Genomic DNA, 22,815 nt, shown 5'->3' with positions numbered 1-22,815 from the left:
TTGGAAAACGACCGCCTCCCATTGCAACAGAAGGAATTGATCTCCCCTGGCAAACTTGAGTAGTTCTGGGTCAATTACGTTCCGTCAGATGCAGCCACCTCAATTCTACAGAGTAAGGATTGATGCCGACGTGCAAGATGTATGGCCCGATTGTTACCAGAGACCACACGATACACGTTACCTGTTTAACTGCCCAGCTTTCCTGGGTCTTGACACTCAACAGAATCAAGAAGAAAGATAGAACACAACAAACTGCTATAACAACAACATGGAAATGTTGGGTTTGCTGAATAAATTGACAATGACAGTTTGATAATTAATATAAGAGTGCGTTCACAAATTAAATTCAAGACTCTATTGGAAAACCCTATATTACCTTGTGGTCCTTTGCCTAAACAGAAGCAAGGTAGAGTGGTATAAATTTCAGCAAACATTTTGTAAGACTATCTTCATTACCCCTGAAAAGGAGGTGGAAACTGCGGAGGATATAGACCTAATGTTCAAGCGGATTACGAAGGCCCTTACGGCTCGCTTATATCAGCAAGTTCTGGAGCCAAACCATTTTGGAAACCAGAACTAGTCGGTCTAAGGACGTTTGCAGAAAACTCTTCAACAAGGCGAAAGCCACAAGGGTACCACATGACTGCGACCCGGCACCGGGTCGCAGTGAGCACCACACAGGCTGGAACATTGAGGTCCGATATGTGGTGTTCATTGCTTTTACGTAAAGCTCAGCTGCGAGCTACCGGGCGCATCCACAATTTGCGGATAGTGGAATGCTTCATACGGAGTACCTGCAACGGTAGTCGCGGACGACTGGGACTTCTATATGGCTGAGTTAGGTAAAATATAAGGGCAAGCTGAAAAAAACTCAGAACATATCCTATTAGGATTTCTGTAGCTCCATGGCAGATCTGAGTTCTCTAGGATAGGGAAGATCTTAGTCTTAAACGTGTTTTCTATTCAGGCACTGCGGATAACGCGCGAGGTATTTTAAAGCGATCTGGATCCTTCAACGGTAGGAAATAGAACGTATCCTGCTTCTCCTGTTCCTGTGGTATCACAATAGACGAAAATGTATGAGTCTTATCGCAGACTCAACCTAATAGAAATTTCACTCAAATTGTGCGTAAATGTGCGCACAAAATAAAAAAAACGATGCAAATTTCTTTAGCGGTTTTCAAGACAAAAATATTTTTTTCAAAATTTCCAAGTGAATCTTAAAAAACAAAAGAAATATAAGATTTCTTAACGTGAAATCTGTATGGTACTTTGATTATTATTTGACAAAAACCGAATGAATTACATATTTTTTAACAAATGATTATATAGAAATAAACTAAGGGCCAAATGTGTCATGAATCACATTATCAATTTGAATAAAAATACTATTTAATGTTAACTCAAACAAAAATAGATTTTGATTTCATCGCTGGGTACTTTTAGCTATCTGCTCCTTCAAAACAAGAATGCTAGTTCTTTGCTCAGGAGGCAACTGAGATATTTGTTCGTCGGTCAGTTGCAGCACTTGCATTATTAAAGCAGCTTTTTCCTGATCAGATGCGTCATTTGGCAAACCGCAATTTGATGCCAAACGATTTTGCAATTGTTGTTGGGTAGTCTGTTGCGCAACTTGTGTTGATCCCAATGACCCACTGGACCGCAAACGAGGATCTATAGGTCTTTGACGTGGATCTGTCGGAAATGTAGGCGAGGTTGTGACCGATGACTGCTGCTGTCGTTGATTTCTTATATCAACGAGCGGAGGCGGCACTGGATTTGGAATGACACGTAAATCTTGATCTATGTTACGACTCATTCTATGGTCTATTGTAGGTTGTGGTCCAATATTTATACTCGCCATGGGTCTAAGATCGACGTCACTACCTTGCATAGAATTAAAATTGGGACCAGATACAGCTGCATTGATGGCCGAACTAGGCATGTTTGGGGATTGTTGCAAAGAACTGGTTACCTGTGAACCACCCGTTGATGACGAAATCATTGGTTTAGCACCCAAAACTGGTGGCATTTGGTTGACTTTAAATAGCATGCCCTAAAAAAAAGTTTAAATTATGCGCTTAAATGATATATTAAGACATACCAGTGCTGTTGGTGGATCAACAATTCGCATCACCACCATTGCTTGCAATAAAGCATAAGCCAGTTGGGGATTAAGCATTAGCATTTGACGTGCTTCCGATGGATTGTTTTGAATACAAAGTTTCATTTGTTTCATTAACTCAAACATTTGTTCAGGCGGCAACGATGCTACGGTTTTGGTAATGATTTCCGGTGCCTGTTCCGCTTCACAATGATCTCCATATGGATTTTCGACCTGTGGTCCTTGTAATAGTTGTTGCATCTCCATTCGAGACTTTTCAGTACATGCGTTATCGACACGAAGCGTTCTTCCGCCAATTTCGTAGCCATTAAGATTTCGCATAGCACTTAAAGCAGTTTCTTGGTCTTTATATTCACAAAACCCAAACCCTTTTGGTTTTCCACTTTCTCGGTCAAATACCAATCTGCAAAGTAGAAATATTAGTAAGAGTATTTAGCTGTGACAACTGTAAGACTGGCGTAGGTAGATCGTGATCAATAAATTTCTAAAGAATTTGGCAAACGTGCAGTTTACGGTTTACAAAATTAAAAAACTACACAACAGAAAAGTACTCACTTCAAAGAAACAACTGGACCAACCTCGCTGAATATTTCCTTCAATTTTTCTTCGGTCGCTTCGTAAGGAATATTGCCCACTATAAAAATTTTAATATTTTCACCGTGTACATTTTTTTTAATAAGTAATAACATACCGAAAACAGATCGCATGGATTTATCCATAATACTCTGATCTGAATTTTTGTCTGCCATTGCTTAAAAACTATTTTTTTCCTACAAGCTTCGAATTTTTAATGATAAATTTTAGGGATCCAAAAGTCGACAGACTGTCGATTAAAAAACTTTTTGTGTAAAGTTCAATTGATAACAATTCACTATGGTGAGATGCATGGTATAATTAAGAGGTAATGGCATTAGTACAACGACAAAAATCTACCCCCAAAGAAACTACTTTGATTAGCAAATGTATATGTCAAAGTGGGTTTCGAAATAAACGTTGTTTTAAAATTTATCTTCTTCAAATATGTTTTATGTTTGTATTTTCATCATTACAACATTGTTTTATTGCTAATGTTTGGAATATTGGATCAAATAAAATACCTTTTTAAGATTTTAGAAAAAATCATAGCTGTGCTAACAAGAGTATGACATTTAGATATATTGCAAAATCAAAACCCAAAATTGTTCTCAGCTGTTTGCATGACTTCACCTTATAAGTGCATCCTGAACCGCAATTCTGTAACTTAGGCTGTGTGTCGAATGGTATTTTAACTATCCCTAAATAGTTAATATATGACGTGACCATTAAATTATGATATGACCACCGTATGACGTGTAAGTGTGGTGAATAATTTTTGAGTAGCCTAGGGGCTAGTATGATTTTTGACAACACAGTAAATTTTGACGTTTCATTGAGCAAAGTTCCATGTCAGTAATTGTAAATTTAAACGGCTTGTTTGGCATAAAATAAGTAAAAATATTGTTTATTATCATTGGTAACGGGATTTTAAATGGTTATTATTATATAATAATAATGGACAAAAGTACAGTTTTGTGTTTGTAGTTTTTTGAAATGATGGCGCCGTTGTTTAGTGATTTTTCTATAACGGTGTCAATAGTTTGTTTAACTGACATGAGTTTCGTTCATAATTTTCATGTAAACAATAGAAAAAAAAATTGGGTTGCCCAAAAAGTAATTGCGGATTTTTTAAAAGAAATTAAATGCATTTTTATTAAAACTTAGAATGAACTTTAATCAAATATACTTTTTTTACCCTTTTTTCTAAAGCAAGCTAAAAGTAACAGCTGATAACTGACAGAAGAAAGAATGCAATTACAGAGTCACAAGCTGTGAAAAAATTTGTCAACGCCGACTGTATGAAAAATCCGCAATTACTTTCTGGGCAACCCAATAGAAGCAAATTTGCATTTGCATTCATTAATCGTGAAGAAGGTTCCATGCACAAAACCTCCCAAAATTGGGAAATAATTAATATAGGTGTCTTTAAAATAACTTTACTTGTCTTCCTCGCCGTGTTTTCCCCTTTTCCAAAGCAATTCCTAAAATATCTCCATATTGCAACGTTCGCATTTGCAATATAACTGCTAACGCAAATAATTATTATTTTCTGGCTTTTGCCTGTATTATTATGTGGCGCGCAAATATCAAAAGTAAACATCATGTACTTTTGATATTTGACAAACGTCAAAATTTGTCAGTGTTAGAAAAAATGGTCAATTATCTCTTTTAGGCAACTCTACCCAAAAAAAAAAAAAAAAAACAAAGAGGAATCGACAAAAATAACAAATAATTCTTCTCATAGCTTGAAATTCTTTTATTAATTTAAAAACATCACAAATCTAAAAACAATGTACGCAATTATTTAGGAAAAGTGCAATCAATACCAACTTTTTCGTATAAAACTTTTGAGAACATTTTTTTCATATTATGAAACACACTTATTAATTGATTGTACACACACTTATCCGATATGTTTTAAGAACAAACAACAGGAAATTACTCTTAAGCCATTGTAAATATTTATGTTTATTTATTTCGTTAAAGTTAACACCAAATAATTACCCGTCGTTAAGCAAGGCGGATTTATAAAGGTGGTGTCACGCGAACAGCTGTTAAGAGCCGCCCAGTTTTGGCGGTATTAAGATTACAGATTTTTGTTTTCACTCTATTGAGTTGCCCAAAAAGTAATTGCGGATTTTTTAAAGAAAGTAAATGCATTTTTAATAAAACTTAGAATGAACTTTAATCAAATATACTTTTTTCTAAAGCAAGCTAAAAGTAACAGCTGATAACTGACAGAAGAAAGAATGCAATTACAGAGTCACAAGCTGTGAAAAAATTTGTCAACGCCGACAATACCCAACCCAATATTTCTTTTTACATTCTTTCTAGCATATTCTCTGCAGCGGCATACTCTACTTGACTTCCCAAACTGCTTGATGAAAGCACTTCTTGTTCCGATGATATAATGGCGCAGTGGCAAACTATTGCCCACTTCATGGAAAATGCCGTGAAATCCGTACTTGGGTACCGGAAGCCACCTCCAAGAAACCAAGAGTGTCGAGATGCTACTGAAGCGAAGAATGCGGCATATAGAGCAATCCTGCAATCAGTAGTAACGCGTCAGATGAAGGAGATGTGTCGGGAGAAAAAGAGAGAGGAGAAACGTCTATTCCGCAAAAAAAAAGGAAATGGGAAGACGCGAGTGTGAGCGAATTGAAATGTACAGGAGTCAGAATGAAGTCCGGAAATTTTACCAAAGAATTAAACATCAAACCGATGACTTTGGTGCAGTCATATTCTCCTGCAGAGACAATGAAGGAAATCTGGTAACTGACACAGATAACATGTTGAGGATCTGGAAAGAACATTTCACCCAACTGCTAGTGTCCGACGTCGGCGGCGAGGAAGATATCGCAGAACCAATCCCTGATGATGGTATAGAATGTTTACCTCCTAGTCAGAATGAGGTTCAAGTAGCAGTGACCCGACTAAAGAACAACAAGGCAGCAGGAGCCGATGGGTTACCCGCTGAACTATTTAAGACCGGAGGCGACATGCTGATATGGCGTATGCATCAGTTTATCAGGAACCTCAACATACTCTGTCCCATACACAAGAAAGGAGACAAGACGGAATGTGCCAACTTCAGAGGAATAAGTCTCCTCCCCATCGCCTTAAAACCTTAAGTCAATGTGATAATTGGGCCCGATTAATGCGGCTTTAGACCTGGTAAATCCACCATGGACCAGATATTCACACTGCGCCAAATCCTGGAAAAGAACCGAGAAGGACAAACCAACACCTACCATCTCTTTGTTGACTACAAAGCCGCCTTCGATACTCCTTTACGTTCAAAGGTATTTCAAGCCATGTCTGAGTTTGGTATCCCAGCAAAATTAATAAGACTCTGCATTCCTCAGTAAGAATAGGAAAGAATCTCTCTGAACCATTTAATACCAAACGAGGTTTCAGACAGAGACAGTCTATCGTGTGATCTCTTTACTATCCTGTTGAAGAAGATTGTACCAGACGCAGATGTAAATATGTAGATATTTCACATTAATCACAAGAGAACACATGCTACTCACCTATGCCGACGACATCGATATCATAGGTCGATCACCGGAAGTAGTAACTGCTGCCTTTGAAAGAATCGAAGGAGAGTCAGTGAAAATGGGAAAATGGAGTAAATAGAGATAAGGCGAAATGCACAACCGAGTTGATAAAGAAAATGGAGAAAGTTGGGCACCACGACTTGGAGACAGTCAGTAACTTCATCTACCTCGGTACCACCGTAACCGAAACGAATGACACCAGTTTTAAGATTAAGCCAAGAATAATACTGACAAACAGATGCTACTTTGGACTAGTAAACAGTTTAGAAACAAGGCCACCTCTCGACAGACGAAGATTACACTATACAAGATACTGTTACTACCCGTGCTGTTATATGGTTCTGAAGCATGGGTACTTGTGAAAGCAGATGAGGTAGTACTTGAATTTAAGAGAGATTCTTCGTAAAATATATGGACCAGTTTGCGATAATGGAGAATATAGGCGATGTATGAACCACGAGCTGTATGACGACGATAGCATAGTTACACGCATCAAAATACAACGCCTGCGTTGGCTAGGTCATGTTGTCAGAATGGATGAGGAAGCTACAGCAAAGAAGTCTTTTGAAGGCAAACACGGTGGTACACGCAAACCGGAAAGACCAAAAGTCCGATTGAAAGATCAAGTGGTGGGAGACACCTCGAAACTTGGTGTCAGAGATTTAAGAATGAGCGCAGAAGATCGAGGCGCTTGGAACGCTATTCTACGTTCGGCTAGTGGAACAAATATTCTGTCGTAGCCAATTAAAGTAAGTAAAGTAATATCCTCTGCTCATGTACCCACACGTATATAAACGCTCATGTACCCACACGTATATAAACATGCACACAAATTTCTTTGGGTGTGTGGCAAAACGTCGATGACAACATGGCGAAGTGCACCATGTGATTTGTGGTTGTTGTACAAATGATACCACCTTTAATTTTTTCGCCATGTTCGTTTAGTTAACGAATTTCTATTCGTTAGGGAATACAGCTGATTTTAAAGGTGTCCATTATCGTTAAAAGTGGACAATGAATAGCGGATTTAAGGTGGTCTCACGCGAACAGCTGTTAGTAGCCGTCCAGGTTTGACGGTATTAAGATGACAGATTTTTGTTTGCATGTATACACACACGCACAAATATTTTTTTGTGTGTTGGTAAAACGACGATCAGCTTGATTTGTGGTTGTTGTACAAATGAGACCACCTTTAATTGTTTCACCATGGATTTTCGCGTTGAAACTCCACATAATAAAAACAAACGGAAAAATATGCCGAAATGTGTTCGTTTCGCCATAACTTGTTTTTTCATATATTGAGTGTACAACCACAGTCGCTGTGCAACAAGTCATTTTCTTACGCAAAATAAACGCGATCGCCAAACTTCTAATTGTAACCCATTGTTTGTTTGTGTTAGTGATGTTACTTACATGTAATTAATCTGGGTGGAAAAATAAAGTGTTTGCGGAGGCATAAATTAGAAAGTATTTTTAAATATACTTATATTTAAGAAAAATAAATTATTCTTTCACAAGAAGCAACTCAATCAATCAATCTGTATTAAATAAAAAGGTTTGTCAGAGAATGTGTTGTGCTTTTGGTCTGTTGTAATTGCAGACAATATTTTGATAAAATTCGAAGATGCTGACAAAAGGCTTTTGGAAAGTTGTGCTTTTTTAGTTATAACAGTGAAAATACTACAAAATCTAATTATTTTTACAAATAAAACTTGGTTGTCTCTTTTTAAATTGTTTTGTGATTCATATTTATTAATTACAAAGGATGGGGTTTGCTTGAATTTACAACAACATACATGAATTTCAGTACGACCCAAACACTCAGATTTGTGTGTGAGCTGATAAATTGTTTGATGTCATAAGCAGCTGATGAAAAGTTTGGTGCCATATCAAATGGCAAAAAAATCAAATGTGGTAACCTTGTCAAACCACCGAAAAGCGATTTTCGGAAATTTTTCCACAAAAAGGAACGTAGTACCAGGCTTGATATGTAAGAATGCTCTGTGTCGCAATTCTGTAAATTATTACTAACATTGTTTAGTTTAATATGTCGACAAAAAAATCGTTTGCACTAACGATTATTTTATTCTCCAGGATCCACATTTAAGATGAGATCATGCGAGTACTCAGCTATTCGCATGATCTCATCTTAAAGGTAAATTTTTTATTTTTGTTATGATTTTGCAGTGAATCTAAATGTCAAAGGTTCAATAAAACAATTGTGAGTTTTTTCTGAAATCAAAAAAAATCTTGGATTTAAATCTGATAAGCAACACATACGCAACAAAACAGTGTTATAATGAAGAAAATACAAATATTAAACACTTTGGAAAAGGACATTTTAATTTACGGCATTTGCCACTCAAGGTAGTTTCGTGGGGGGTAGTTTTTCTTGTTGTGCTTATGAAATTGCCTCTTATTTATACCATGGTTATTCTCTAATTCCTGGTTAAAGCCTAATACCATGACATAATTATCAGGTAGTGTATCGTAAACAGCTGAGTACAATTTTTTCTCTCGAGCGCATTAGCTGTCAACAATTTTTGGTTGTGTGTGGGTATTATAGTTAAAAACCATTACACACACTAACAACGAAAAATGGCGCGAACAAGTAACATACACAAAATCAGGCTTGCACTAATCACTGATTTTGACAGATATTTCTCTCAATATTTTGTAGTAGGACAACTGCTACTACCTGTAAATGAACATATCTTGCCTAATACTGACTTTGACTTTTCACACGATCACTGTCAAAACGCACTATAAAAAATGGTGGCGAAAATAATGCGAACACACTCCGTACAAGTAGTACTATGTTCTATGATTAAAATAGTAGCGATATGTCGCTGCATTAGGATACATTTCGCACAATTTTATTGCCAAATGTTATTAAATGCTCACGAAGTGCTCCGAATCAACTCTGCTTCAATACTGTAGTCTTTTTTGTGTGACTTTTGTTTGTGTTTGTTGTTCTGACAAAGAAAAGAGTCTGTCGGATTTCGCAGTAATTTACAAGATATATTCATTTACAGGTAGTGGCAGTTGCCCAACTATTGGGTTGCCCAAAAAGTAATTGCGGATTTTTTAAAAGAAAGTAAATGCATTTTTAATACAACTTAGAATGAACTTTAATCAAATATACTTTTTTTACACTTTTTTTCTAAAGCAAGCTAAAAGTAACAGCTGATAACTGACAGAAGAAAGAATGCAATTACAGAGTCACAAGCTGTGAAAAAATTTGTCAACGCCGACTATGTGAAAAATCCGCTATTACTTTTTGGGCAACCCAATAGAAAGTAGTGAGTACACTATCTGTCAAAATCAGTGATTAGTGCCACTCTGATTTTGAGTATGTTACTAGTTCGCGCCATTTTTCGTTGTTTGTGCGTGCTATAGTTCTTATCTATAATTGACAGATAGTGCACTTCGTGAGAAAAAATTAAACTCTGCTGTTTACGGTACACTACCTGGTAATTATGTCATGATGATTTAATAGGCATTGCTATACTATGAATGAAGTCAGTACTAAGCTTAAGAACGATAACACATACAAACAACGAAAAATGGCGGTAACAAGTATCATTCATAAAATCAGAGTTGCACTAAACACTGATAGATAGTGCACTCAATATTTTGTCGTTGGGCAACAGCTGCTACCTTTGAATGTATATATCTTGCCGGTACCGTTAAACTGAGTATTCTGATCGGCTTTTCAGGTGCAATGCTGTCAAACTCTATATAAAAAAACGTAGGCGAAAAAGTAGTTCTCTGTTTATAGTGAGGAAAATGGCAAAAATAAATTGTAGTGGCAACGCTTGGCGTCATTGTCGGCATCATTTTTGTTTTAATGGTTTCAATGGTTCGTTTTTTCCTATTTTATTAATTTGCGAAAAAAAATAATAATGAAACCATAAGTGCAATTATAGATTTCCGCGACTATTTCGAAAGCAGAATAGAATACTAACCCTTCCGAAAATTTCGCTTGCAGCTCAAATGAAATTTTCATAGCGTAACAAGGTAACATAATAGGCATTGGTGAATTTTTCTTGCAACTAATGACTGATACTATATTCGCTTTTCACCGTTGAAACCATTTTTTCACGGTTACTTTTTTGAAACATTACGAAAAAATCTATGATAAAATAACAATTTTATTAAAATGTTGCCATAGGGAATGGGGGTATGTCCTGCTGAATGAAATCAGCAAGTTTTCCTGCTTTAAAATCTATTATCTAACAAAAGTAATCGGCGAAAAATATTGTGATAAGCGAATATAGTGCCAGCATCATGCAACATGAAATAAAGTTATTTGCAAAAACGATTAATTACTGCAAAGTGACAGTGACAGAAGTGACAGTTGCCCAACAACAAAATATTGAGTGCACTATCTGCCAAAATCGGTGATTAGTGCAACTCTGATTTTGTGTATGTTAATAGTTCGCGCCATTTTTCGTTGTTTGTGTGTGTTGTGGTTCTTAATCAGAATACATACATACAACAAAAACTCGTTGATAGATAGTGCATTTCGCGAGAAAAATTTGTACTCAGCTGTTTACGGTACACTACCTGGTAACTATGCAATGTCTGCAACCGATAATTACGCCAGAGGTGCATACCCAGATTTAACAGAAATCGTTATCTATTTTTTCGCTCTGGCAACTTTACCCAAAAACAGAAAGAGGAATCAACAAAAATAATAAATAATTCTTCTCATAGCCTGAATTTCTTCTTTTATTAATTTAAAACCATCACATTTATAAATAAAATTAGGAAAAGTGCTATCAATACCAATTTATTCATATAAAACTTTTGCGGAGGCTCCTTGAAATTGATATATATTGTGTAGCTTGTAGTGCTGATTTCAACAATACAAAAAATATTCCTGGGAAGTTCATGGGTCTTGAGAAATTTGCCCTCAAAGGGACTGTTAAAACATTGCAGTACCATAGTTGTTTTTGAAGCGTACCATCGCAAAGATATTTTTAAGATCAGATGAGTTCTACTAAATTTTTGTGCATAAAATATTAAAAAGTTATAGACAAAAAACTAAATTTTTTACCCATTTTTTTTTAATAATTTCGTTAAATCTCAAAAAGTGGCCCATATAAATAGTATTTTTTTGCCATTCCAATGAAAAAACCTTTTCCAGAAAATCAAGTAATTCATACATATTTCTCAATAAAAATGTTTTAGAGAAAAATTTTCCTAATATTGAATAAAACAGTTTTTATCTAAAAAAATCTATTAAATTCATGAAAAACTTGAATTTTTTCAGTCCAATTTGTCTATATACATTTTTTTAGAAATTTTGGAGGATTTTTACTCTTGGACCTATGAGAGAGGAGAAAAATGTACAATATGTGCAAATATATGACTCCCATTATTGCTATTGAACTTTCTATACATACAAATAAACTTGTGTTTGTTTGTTTATCTGTTACGTATGGACTCAAAAACTGCTGAATCGGCACAATATGCGCACGAAAATTGGCACTATAAGTGCCAATATATGACTCCCATTATTGCTATTGATCTTTTTATACATAAAAATAAACTTGTGTTTGTTTGTTTGTCTGTTCCGTATGGACACAAAAACGACTGAAACGGAAATGTTCGCAGATGACGGATAATGATACCGTGGTAAAAATAGGTAACTACATTTTTTGATATCAGACCCCTCACCTTAATTTTGAGAAACGTCAGGTCGCGGAGATGGGTAGTGCGATTTAAACGAAATTTTGTGTGCCTCTCACAAAAAAACAAAAATTTGGTATCCAAATTTCAGGGGGTGCCAAGGGGGCCGCCCCACTCCTAAAGCCTTCCCAATATATAAATAAAAGGTATTTTAGAGTAGAATACGAATCTGATATCTAAATTTTCGACCGAGGGTGTGGGGGGCCGCCTCCACCAAAACAACCCCAAAGAGGAAAAATTTACCGACTATACCAATATGGGACTCAAATGACAGGTCTTTGGAAGAAGAACACGAATCTGTATCAATATTCGGGAAGTGTCTATGGGGCATCCCCATAGACACTACTCCTGATAGAACCGATTGGAACTACGATATCCCTGGTAACAGAAGTTACATAGACTTGTATACGGATGGTTCCAAACTAAAGGTTGGTACTATATTTGGTTTTCGCGGTGAAACTCCAAATAAAAAAAAGGGGAAAATGTTAATGAAAAGTGTTCGTTTCTCAATAAATTGCTTTTTCATCTAGGGAAAATTTACATTACACGACGCCCAAAAACCACAACAACAGTCGCTGCATAGAAAATCGTTTTTTACGTAAAATACACACGATCGCCAAACTGCTAATTGTAACTGAGTGTTTGTTAGTGTTAGTGTGATCTTGCTTACATGTGCAAACTCGGAGTGGGGAAAAAAATTATTTATGAATGCATAAATAAGAAAGTATTTAAATATCAATAAATATATTTCTAAAATTAAAAAATAACTGTTTCTGTCATAACAAGCTATTCCAATAAATCTGTACGAAGTAATAATGATTGTGAAAGAATGTGTTGTGCTTTTGGACATCCAATTACAACAACATTACTTTGATACAAGTGGATGATGCTGGCTAAGGTTTTTGGAAAGTTGTGCTTATTTAGCTTATACCAGTAAAAATTCTACAAAATCTTAATTTTTTTACAAAAAAGAGCTGCATTCGTTTCTTTTAAAATAGTTTTGTGTTTTTATACCCTCCACCATAGGATGGGGCGTATACTAATTTAGTCATTCTGTTTGTAACTACTCGAAATATTCGTCTGAGACCCCATAAAGGATATATATTCTTGATCGTCGTGGCATTTTATGTCGATCTAGCCATGTCCGCCCGTCTGTCTGTCGAAAGCACGCTAACTTCCGAAGGAGTAAAGCTAGCCGCTTGAAATTTTGCACAAATACTTCCTATTAGTGTAGGTCGGTTGGTATTATAAATGGGTCATATCGGTCCACGTTTTGATATAGCTGCCATATAAACCGATCTTGGGTCTTGACTTCTTGAGCCTCTAGAGTGCGCAATTCTTATCCGATTGCACGACGTATTTTCTTATGATATCCAACAACTGTGCCAAGTATGGTTCATATAGGTCTATAACCTGATATATTGGGTTGCCCAAAAAGTAATTGCGGATTTTTCATATAGTCGGCGTTGACAAATTTTTTCACAGCTTGTGACTCTGTAATTGCATTCTTTCTTCTGTCAGTTATCAGCTGTTACTTTTTTTTTATTAAAAATGCATTTACTTTCTTTTAAAAAATCCACAATTTCTTTTTGGGCAACCCAATAGCTGTCATATAAACCGATCTTGGGTCTTGACTTCTTGAGCCTCTACAGTGCGCAATTCTTATCCGATTATAATGAAATTTTGCATGACGTATTTTATTCTTACTTTCAACAACTGTGTCAAATAAGGTTTAAATCGGTTCATAACCTAATATAGCTGTCATAAAAACCGATCTTCTTGAGCTTCTAGAGGTCGCAATTATTATCCGATTGGAATGAAATTTTGTACGACGTATTCTCTTATGACCATCAACATACGTGTTTATTATGGTCTGAATCGGTCTATAGCCCGATACAGCTCCCATATAAATCGATCTCTCTATTTTACTTCTTGAGCCCCCAAAGGGCGCAATTCTTATTCGAATTGGCTGACATTTTACACAGGTCTCCAACATATAATTTAATTGTGGTCCAAACCGGACCATATATTGAATCGCTCTAATAGCAGAGCAAATCTTTTCTTATATCCTCTTTTGCCTAAGAAGAGATGCCGGGAAAAGAACTCGAGAAATGCGATCCGTGGTGGAGGGTATATAAGATTCGGCCCGGTCGAACTTGGCACGCTTTTACTTGTTTTTATTTATTTCGAAGGGGTGGGTTTTGGTTGAAATTACAAAGACATGCATGAATTTCAGTAAGATCCACACACTCACATTTGTGTGTACACATGCATGTTAGCAGCTGATAAATTGGTTGGTGCCATATTAATTTTTTTATGTAAATGGCAACATTTTGGCAAAAGAAACCCAAACAAAATCAAGCGTGGTAACCTTGTCAAACCAATGAACGAATGATTTTCTGAAAATTTTGCCCCGAAATAACGTAGTACCAGCCTTAAACGATCAGGTGGGCTTTGGGGTGTACTCAAGATATATTCATTTACAGGTAGTGGCAGTTGCCCAACAACAAAATATTGAGTGCACCATCTGTCGAAATCAGTGATTAGTGCAACCCTGATTTTGTGTATGTTACTAGTTCGCTCCAATTTTCGTTGTTTGTATGTGTCATGGTTCTTAACTATAATACCCACACACAACCAAAACTTATTGATAGATAGTGTACTTCGCGAGAAAAAATTTTACTCAGCTGTGTACTCTAAATATTTAGAACTGGTCGTATCGAAAAGGTAACCCGAACAATGTAGTGTGTATCAAGCGGAGATCTTGCAATTAAGGAAGTGGTGGAATAGCTAAGATATAATGTCATTACGACGATTGACATAAATATCTTCTCAGACAGCCAGGCAGCCATTAAATCCCTGAAGAACGTATTTCTGAACACAAAAACCACCCTCGACCGTCGCAAATCTCTCAACAAGATGGCTGAACAGTTCAAAATTCACCGGTTCTGGTTGCCGGGCTACAGATATATCTCAGAGATATATCTGTAGCCCAGCAGATACTGGAATCTGTGGGTACGCCTCTACCAATATGTAAGCTAAGTATTCAGGACCAGGCCCGAAGGACAACGAATGATAGATGGTCACAATGTAGACTTTAAGAGGTCTAATGATTTGCTGTCATTGGCTAGCACAGATGTCTTAGTCATTGTGTCCGTCATAACAGGGCATTGTCTGATCGGAAAACATGCTGACAGACTAAAGGTTGCCAGCAGCGACTTATGCAGAAGCTATGAGGACATCGAAGAAGAAGAGACTAGAGAACACCTTTTGTGTGTGTGTCCCGCACTAGCAGTTAGAAGGAGTTCCACTTTAGGTTCTCATTTCTTTGAGAACCTGTCTAATTTAGTGGATGTGAACATTCGCAAAATATTGGGCTTTTTAAAGCGATCTGGATGGTTCATTGCTAGGAACTAAAAGGCATCTTCCTTCTTCTGTTCCTGTGATATCACAATGGACGAAAACTTCTAAGTGGGTGTGATGGCAGACTGCAACTTAAACCTAACCACAAATAGGGGGTATTTTGAGTAGTACACGAATGTGATATATATTTTCAGGGCCAAGTCACTCAGTGGCCGCCCTATCCCCTCAAATATCCCTTCCCCCCACACCGGGCATGTTTGCTCAATTGAAACATATTTGGGAGTATAGCACGAGTCCGATATCAAGATTCGGGTACAACTACCTAGGGGACGTCCCAACCCCATAACAACCCCCAAATAGAACATATTTCCCCAACATGACAAATAGGGGCTCAAAGAGGGTGGAGCACTATATTGATAGTTTTAAGGCTCCACCCGCCAAGCCGGACATATTTGTTGACTATTGCAATCAGGTGCTCAAATGAAAGGTATTTGTGAGCAGAAAACGAATTTGATAACCAATTTTGGGGACAAGTGTAAGGGGACTCCCATAAATTCCCCTTAAACCAATGGCAATATGGAGTTTAAATAAATAGTATTTGAGAGTAGAGCACAGTGCTGATACTTTTTCAGGTCTAAGTGTCTGGAGGACCACCCCCAAACACCCCTAAATCGGAAAAACATCTTTACCGACCATGGCAATATATTATTTTTTTTTATGAGCCATCACGCAGGAGATTTCCCCTATGAATGTAGTGTATTGGGGGATGTAGTAAGGATGTAGTGTTTATTGACATTTGTCTTAAATCTTTGTATGTCAAAGTGGGTGGGAAAACATTAACCGGAAGTCAATTCCACATACGAACGAAATACGAATTCTCTCTATAATGCATTGTGCGGTCCGCTGGCCAATCAATTACAAACGGCTGTGAGTTCCTGGAATGTCTAGTATCCCTGACATGCATCCTTACTTCAGGAATAAGAAGACGAATATCGGACGAGCATACACCATGAAAGTACCGATAGAACAGCGCCAATCAACGCCATCGCTCTCCTCTGTACACGGTCCAGTAGCTCCAGGGATGATTTTTGAAGCTCCAGCCCATACATGTGAGTTGTACCCCATTTTCGGCCTTATGAAAGTGGTGTAGATGTTAAGAAGATCAGACGGAGTGAAGTAATTCTTACACCGTTTAAAGAAGCCAAAACACTTGAATGCTTCTTTCGACACTTCAAATACATGTCTAGCCCAACGGACATCACTTTGTATTCATGGCCAGCACATCAAGGGCTTCTGATTGCTCAGCGAATCGTTTGTATGACAACAAGCAGCACTGAGTCTTCTGTGCATTAAAATCTACTCGATTCATTCGACCCCACTCAGAAATATCCAGCAAATCCTGGCAGAGTGTATCATCCATAACCCGCCTCTTGTCCTCAATCTCTCGAAGACTCGGCCTATGGTCGAATGAGTACGAATGACAGAGATTACTATCATCCGCAAATGAGCAGATTGGATTCGATGTCTGACTCAACAGATCGTTGATGTAAATAAGAAAAAGAGAAGGAGAAAGAACAGAGCCCTGGGGTACACCTGCGGTCAATTTATGATCATTGGATGAGAACCCATCTATAACGGCTTGAATATTGCGATCTCTGGAAAAGTTCGAAATAAATCGAACGAAGCCATTACCGACACCAAATGCGAAAAGCTTTGATAGTAGTGCACCGTGCCAGACCCTATCAAATCCCTGGGAGATATCTAGAGCCTCAACCTTACTCTCACCAAACTGGTGGATTGAGCGACTCCAACGTTCCGACAGAAGTGCCACGAGGTCGCACGTAGAGCGATTTCTGCGGAACCTATACTGTTGATCACTAAGAAGACCATTAGACTCTAAATACTTCACAAGATGGTGATTAACCATGCTCTCCATGACCTTGAAGAGAGCGGAGCATATCGCAATTGGCCGATAGTTCGCAGGGTTGTTTGTCTCACACTTCTTGGGTATTAGCTGAACGTTCGCAATCTTCCAACTCGCCAGGAAGACTCCCGCACGATAAGCAAGGTTGAAAAGGTTGCATCATGGACGAGCGAGCGTCGAAAAACACTTGCGTAAGACAAGTGTTAATATGCCATCCGGGCCCGGCGATTTATTTACGTCTACATTCTCGAGAACCCTTTTAACTCCACGAGTTCGAAAAAATATTTGGGGCATGACGCCAGAAACATTTTCGATTGAGGGGAGTGGTTTGATTGCTATCCGGCAGGAAAGAGCTCCCTGCAAATATATCAGCCAACAGGATAGGCTAATCAACCGGGTCAGTGAACGTTTGATCATCCTTAACAAGAGTTGGAATAGAACTACCCTTTACTCTTTTCGCGAACGACCAAAAGCTCTTAGTTCCTCGTGTAGAAGCAAGAACCTTAGCACGCAGATGCTATTTGTAAAGAAACACATTGGCACACGAAGATCTTGCCATCTTGCGCAGCAGTTCAGTATTGGCATTTTTATCCAAGCGCCAGTTTCTGAATGCAACCTCTTTCGATCTGACAGCAACTCTGCTTGTTTGGTTAAACCAACTTTGCCGTCTGATTTAGCAGTCATAGTCTTAACTGAAATAAATGTCCTCATTCCATTTAAAATTATCTTCTCAATCATTTCAGCAGTAGCATTTATATCGTCATCTAGAAAACAATGGTGAAAGAATCCGTTGAGGTCAGTCCAACGTGCTTTTTCGTATAAAAATATTGACCGCTTTCGGGACTGGGGAGGAAGCAGTGCGAAGAGCAGAATACGAAAAAGATGCTGAAACAATGCAGTGATCGGAGTTACCAAAAGGTGCAAGTGCATTAACTTCATACTTATCAGGGTGTGAAGTTAAAAAAGGTCAAGAGTGTTATTATTAGAGGCCGCAGAGGTTAGCATGTCCGCCAATGACGCTGAACGCCCGGATTCGAATCCTGGCGAGACCATCAGAAAAAATTTTCAGCGGTGGTTTTCCCCTCCTAATGCTGGAAACATTTGTAAGGTACTATGCCATGTAAAACTTCTCTCGCTCTGCGGCACGCCGTTCGGACTCGGCTATAAGAAGGAGGCCCCTTAACATTGAACTTAAAACTTGAATCGGACTGCACTCATTGAAATGTGAGAAGTTTGCTCCTGTTCCTTAGTGGAATGTTCATGGGCAAAATTAGCAAAAAAAAATTGAATTTGCAAGAGTATTATTTTGGTGCACTTGGACACATAAGATATGTGTCGGTTCGCTCACTAGTTATGCCAAACCATTGGCCCTCAGGAGTCCGAAGTGCAGTATATGTGATCCAATCTCGAAATTCACCCAAAGGGAGTTAAATTCAGGATCCTGTGAGTCCGGCTGTTGTCGTGTTTGGAACACTACATCATTACGTACATATACCACGAGGCTTCTGTGCGAAATAAAAAGAGACAGTGTGATACCCAGGGATGTGAAAATTCTGGGGATATGAATCCTTGATTTGTTGTTTGTGGATTAATTGAACAGTGGAGTAACTATGTTGATGACGGTGTTGTTGTTATTGGCTTTGGATGTTATTGGTATGTTTAATATTTTTGTTATTCGCGTTTTGTTAGATATTCGTTATTATTATAGTTTGGTTTCTTATTATTGATCTGTTTAAATTAGCACTGTGTAATGTTTGAATTTTGTTTCATTCTGTAACGGAGGGGACACTCAATGTAGCACTGTTGGACGGCGTTTGTACGGATTAAAGACAGAGACATGTGCACGCGACGACGGACAGACCAATATGGGGCTCAAACGAAATGTATTTCGGAGTAGAGCACTAAATTGATACCCACATTCGGGATCACGTTTCTGGGGGTTTATATCACCCTTAAACACACCAGCCACCAACCTGGGGCTCTTCCCGTTCCCAAAATCACCATGAGAATTTCGGGGTTTTATAAAGTCCTTTAAGAATGGAGTACATCCAACATCCAAACTTTAATGACCCTTAACCCCCCGAGCGAGTTCATAGACGAATAAAGATTATATGCATTTCGCATAAAGGTATTCATGTTGTTATACTCTCAGTCAAGCGACATAAATACATGTTATTTCACTAAAAGCTCTTTAATCGTCGAAAATAAATATATAAGGGTAATTTTGTTCTATAAATTGTAGAAGAAGGCGCAGCGAAGCGGGCCGTGCTCAGCTAGTTAAAAATAAAAAGGGGATTTTTATCTAAAATACCATTAAATTCGCGAGCAACTTTAACTTTTTTATTTAACTTGTCCTGATAGGGCATATTTTTTTTTGAATTTTTTAGTTCAATTTGTCTATTGGGTTGCCCAAAAAGTAGTTGCGGATTTTTCATATAGTCGGCGTTGACAAATTTTTTCACAGCTTGTGACTCTGTAATTGCATTCTTTCTTCTGTCAGTTATCAGCTGTTACTTTTAGCTTAAATAGTTTAAATGGAAGCTTGAGATCTTGGCTATTATCTCACGTCGTAAGACCTATACCAATGAGAAGTTTTTGTAAAATTGCAGTTTTTAAAAAAATTTTTTATATTTTTATTACATCTCGTTCGTTTGAAAGTCTATTAAAAAGCTACAAGATGCGCCTTATTTCGTTAAAATCGCACAATGACTGAGACGTCTGTCCTAGCCCAAAAGAAACGTCTGTCCTTACCCAAAGATTCCCGTATCCCTGGAATGCCTAGGGAAGTTCCTAGTCTCGCAAGCTCACCCGCTTTACAATTCCCTGGGATATCTCTCAGGCCCGGCACCCAGAACAGGTTTATTTTGAACTGTTCAGCCATCTCGTTGAGAGATCTGCGAAAGTCGAGGGCGGTTTTTTGTTCGGAAATACTCGTACGTTCTCCAGAGATTTAATGACTTTCTGAGAAGATGTTTATGCCAATCGTCGTAATGACATTATACCTTAGTCATTCCACCACTGCCTTAATTGCAGGGATCTGCGCTTGATGCATCCTGCAGTGATCGGGTAACCTTTTTGATATGACCAGTTCTAGACCTTTATAGTACACCCCAATGCCCACCTGGTCGTCTAGTTTGGTACCATTCGTATAGAATTCTATGTAACTTCTATTACCAAGGATATCGTAGTTCCAATCGGTTCTATCAGGAATAGTGGTACCGTACTTTTATCAAAAAAGCGGCTCAGGTAGAGGTAATCCACACTGCCTGGAACATTGGATATTGTATCAAGGATAACACAGTGTCTGTAGCCGCCACATGGTCAAAAGAAAGCTCCCTAAGCCTCACGGCAGTGGTCGCAAGAATTTGTCTAGCCACATGTCCAGAGGCATTAGATGAATCATTCAATTCTGTGCATTAGATGGTGTCGTTCTCAACGCGGTTGTGATGTACAAAAAACCATCCTTCGGATCCAGTTGAGTATTGAACAGTAGGTGGACTTTTGAAGCGCCGTCCACCAAGCAAACAAGACCATATAGCATTATAGATCTGCAGTATATACCCATTGCGTGACACGCGGTCTACACCCCCAACTCTTGCCAATGGCTCGCTTGCAATGAGTTGTAAATTGAGGCTTCTATATACGAATCTCAAGTGGTTTTTGGGGTGCAGGTTTTCGGCGGCATCTTCTTCCGCCGTAGTTAATTGCTTTTAACTGATGTTGTTGATTGATTTGTGGGAACAAGTGTTTAGTTTTTAAATGGATGAGTTAATTAATGGAGAAGAATTTACTATTCACGTGGTTCCCTATAGGTGGAATTTAATGCATGTGTTAATTGGTCGTGTGTAGCATTTTATTAGATGCGCTTACAGGTTGTGTATTGTACCACATATGTCAATATAGGATGTGTTTCGCTATTATTTTGGTGTTCGGTGGGTGCAGTCAATTCTTTGGCTTGTTCTTATGAAAATTTTATACTCAAATTTTATTGACGTGGTTCTATGCTTAATGCGGCTACAGCCTGTGTATTTGATATGTACATCTCATGTATGCAAGGGATGCGGTTGAAAGGAAAGAAATTTGATGCACTTGTTTTTTTTTTTTATTCTTAAGTCTATAGATACATATATCCTTACAGACTAATAGAAATATACATATATACGAACAACATTGATATTTAACTAGGATTTAAGTACAGTAAGATCTAAAAGATGATAATATTTATTAAATTCTTAACAAATACGACGAAAAGGATCATTATTAGCGAAATCGCTCTGATGATATTGAATATTAAGCAGTTGAAAACTTCTCGTTGGTCATCAAGGAACGTTAATATTAAGCCGGCTTAACAAAAATTCGGACTTTAAATTTCCGTGTAAAACATTTGAGATGAAAGTGATGTCCAACATTTTCCTGCGGCTACTGAGAATAGGAAACTTTATTAAATTAAACCTTAACGTATAGGAAGGAAGTGTATGATAATTCCAACCACGATTACGAAGGTAAAATAGTATAAATTGTGTCTGTACTGACTCAATTTTATCTCTGTGAATACCATAAATCGGATCCCATATAACAGATCCATATTCAAATGTACTTTGGACAAGAGAAATATATAAGTTCTTAGTAACTGAAGGATTATCAAATTCTTTACTACATCTTTTCATAAATCCAAGTGAACTAAAAGATTTATTCACTATCATAGAAATATGTTGTCTAAAATTTAATTTACGATCTAAGAGGTGCCAAGATCTTGTCTTCTATAGAAAGACATTATTTACATTTCGAGATATTTAGTTCCATTAAATTTACGTTACACATCAAACAAAAGTTATACAGTTGTAACAAATCCTGCTCGGAAGGAACACAGAGCGACTGAAAAACTTTGACGTCTTCAGCATATATTAAGGTTGAAGAGTTCTTAATAACACAAGGTAAATCATTTATAAACAGAATAAAAAGAATTGGACCCAGTTGACTACCCTGTGGAACACCGGATTTACATCAATTGACTTAGAAAAGGAATCGCCGAAGTGTACATTGTGAACACGTCCAAATAAGTAAGAATTAACCCAATTTAATAATGTAGTAGAAACCCCGATTTTTACCGAGCATAAAAAAAAATAGGCCATTATTGACTTTATCAAACGCCTTACTAGGTTAGGTAAGTTTTAAGTGGCAGTCTGCCATCAGACTCACTTAGAAGTTTTCGTCCATTGGGATACCACAGGAACAGAAGAAGGAAGATGCCTTCTAGTTCCTACCAATGAACCATCCAGATCGCTTTAAAAGGCTTAATAACTTGCGAATGTTCACATCCGCTAAATCAGACAGCGTTTCAAAGAAATGAGAACCTAAAATGGAACTCTTTCTAACTGCTAGTTGGGGACACACACATAGAAGGTGTTCTGTAGTCTCTTCTTCTTCGATGTCCATACAGCTCCTGCAAATGACGTTGCTGGCAACCTCAAGTCTGTCAGCATCTTTTCCGATCAGACAGTGATCTGTCATGACGGACACAACGACTTAGACGTCTGTTCCAGCCAATGACAGCAAAGCAGTAGACCCCT

The 22,815-nt window shown here is 37.7% G+C and overlaps 1 protein-coding gene across 1 annotated transcript; it reads right to left on the bottom strand.

Annotated features, from left to right (window-relative positions):
* Positions 1-1,237: 1,237 nt before the first annotated feature.
* On the bottom strand, positions 1,238-2,988 carry LOC106092644 (cleavage stimulation factor subunit 2). Its single transcript, XM_013259556.2, has 4 exons — positions 2,817-2,988; positions 2,681-2,759; positions 2,105-2,528; positions 1,238-2,056 (listed from the first exon to the last, which is right to left on the bottom strand). Exons 1-4 carry the CDS (start codon positions 2,872-2,874, stop codon positions 1,427-1,429), a joined length of 1,191 nt encoding a protein of 396 aa, XP_013115010.1. The 5' UTR covers positions 2,875-2,988; the 3' UTR covers positions 1,238-1,426.
* Positions 2,989-22,815: the final 19,827 nt, after the last annotated feature.

Source organism: Stomoxys calcitrans, chromosome 2 (assembly GCF_963082655.1).
Source record: "Stomoxys calcitrans chromosome 2, idStoCalc2.1, whole genome shotgun sequence".
NCBI classification, from domain to species: domain Eukaryota; kingdom Metazoa; phylum Arthropoda; class Insecta; order Diptera; family Muscidae; genus Stomoxys; species Stomoxys calcitrans.
Note: the sequence above shows the minus strand (reverse complement) of the source record. Positions and strands in the feature narration are given on the sequence as shown.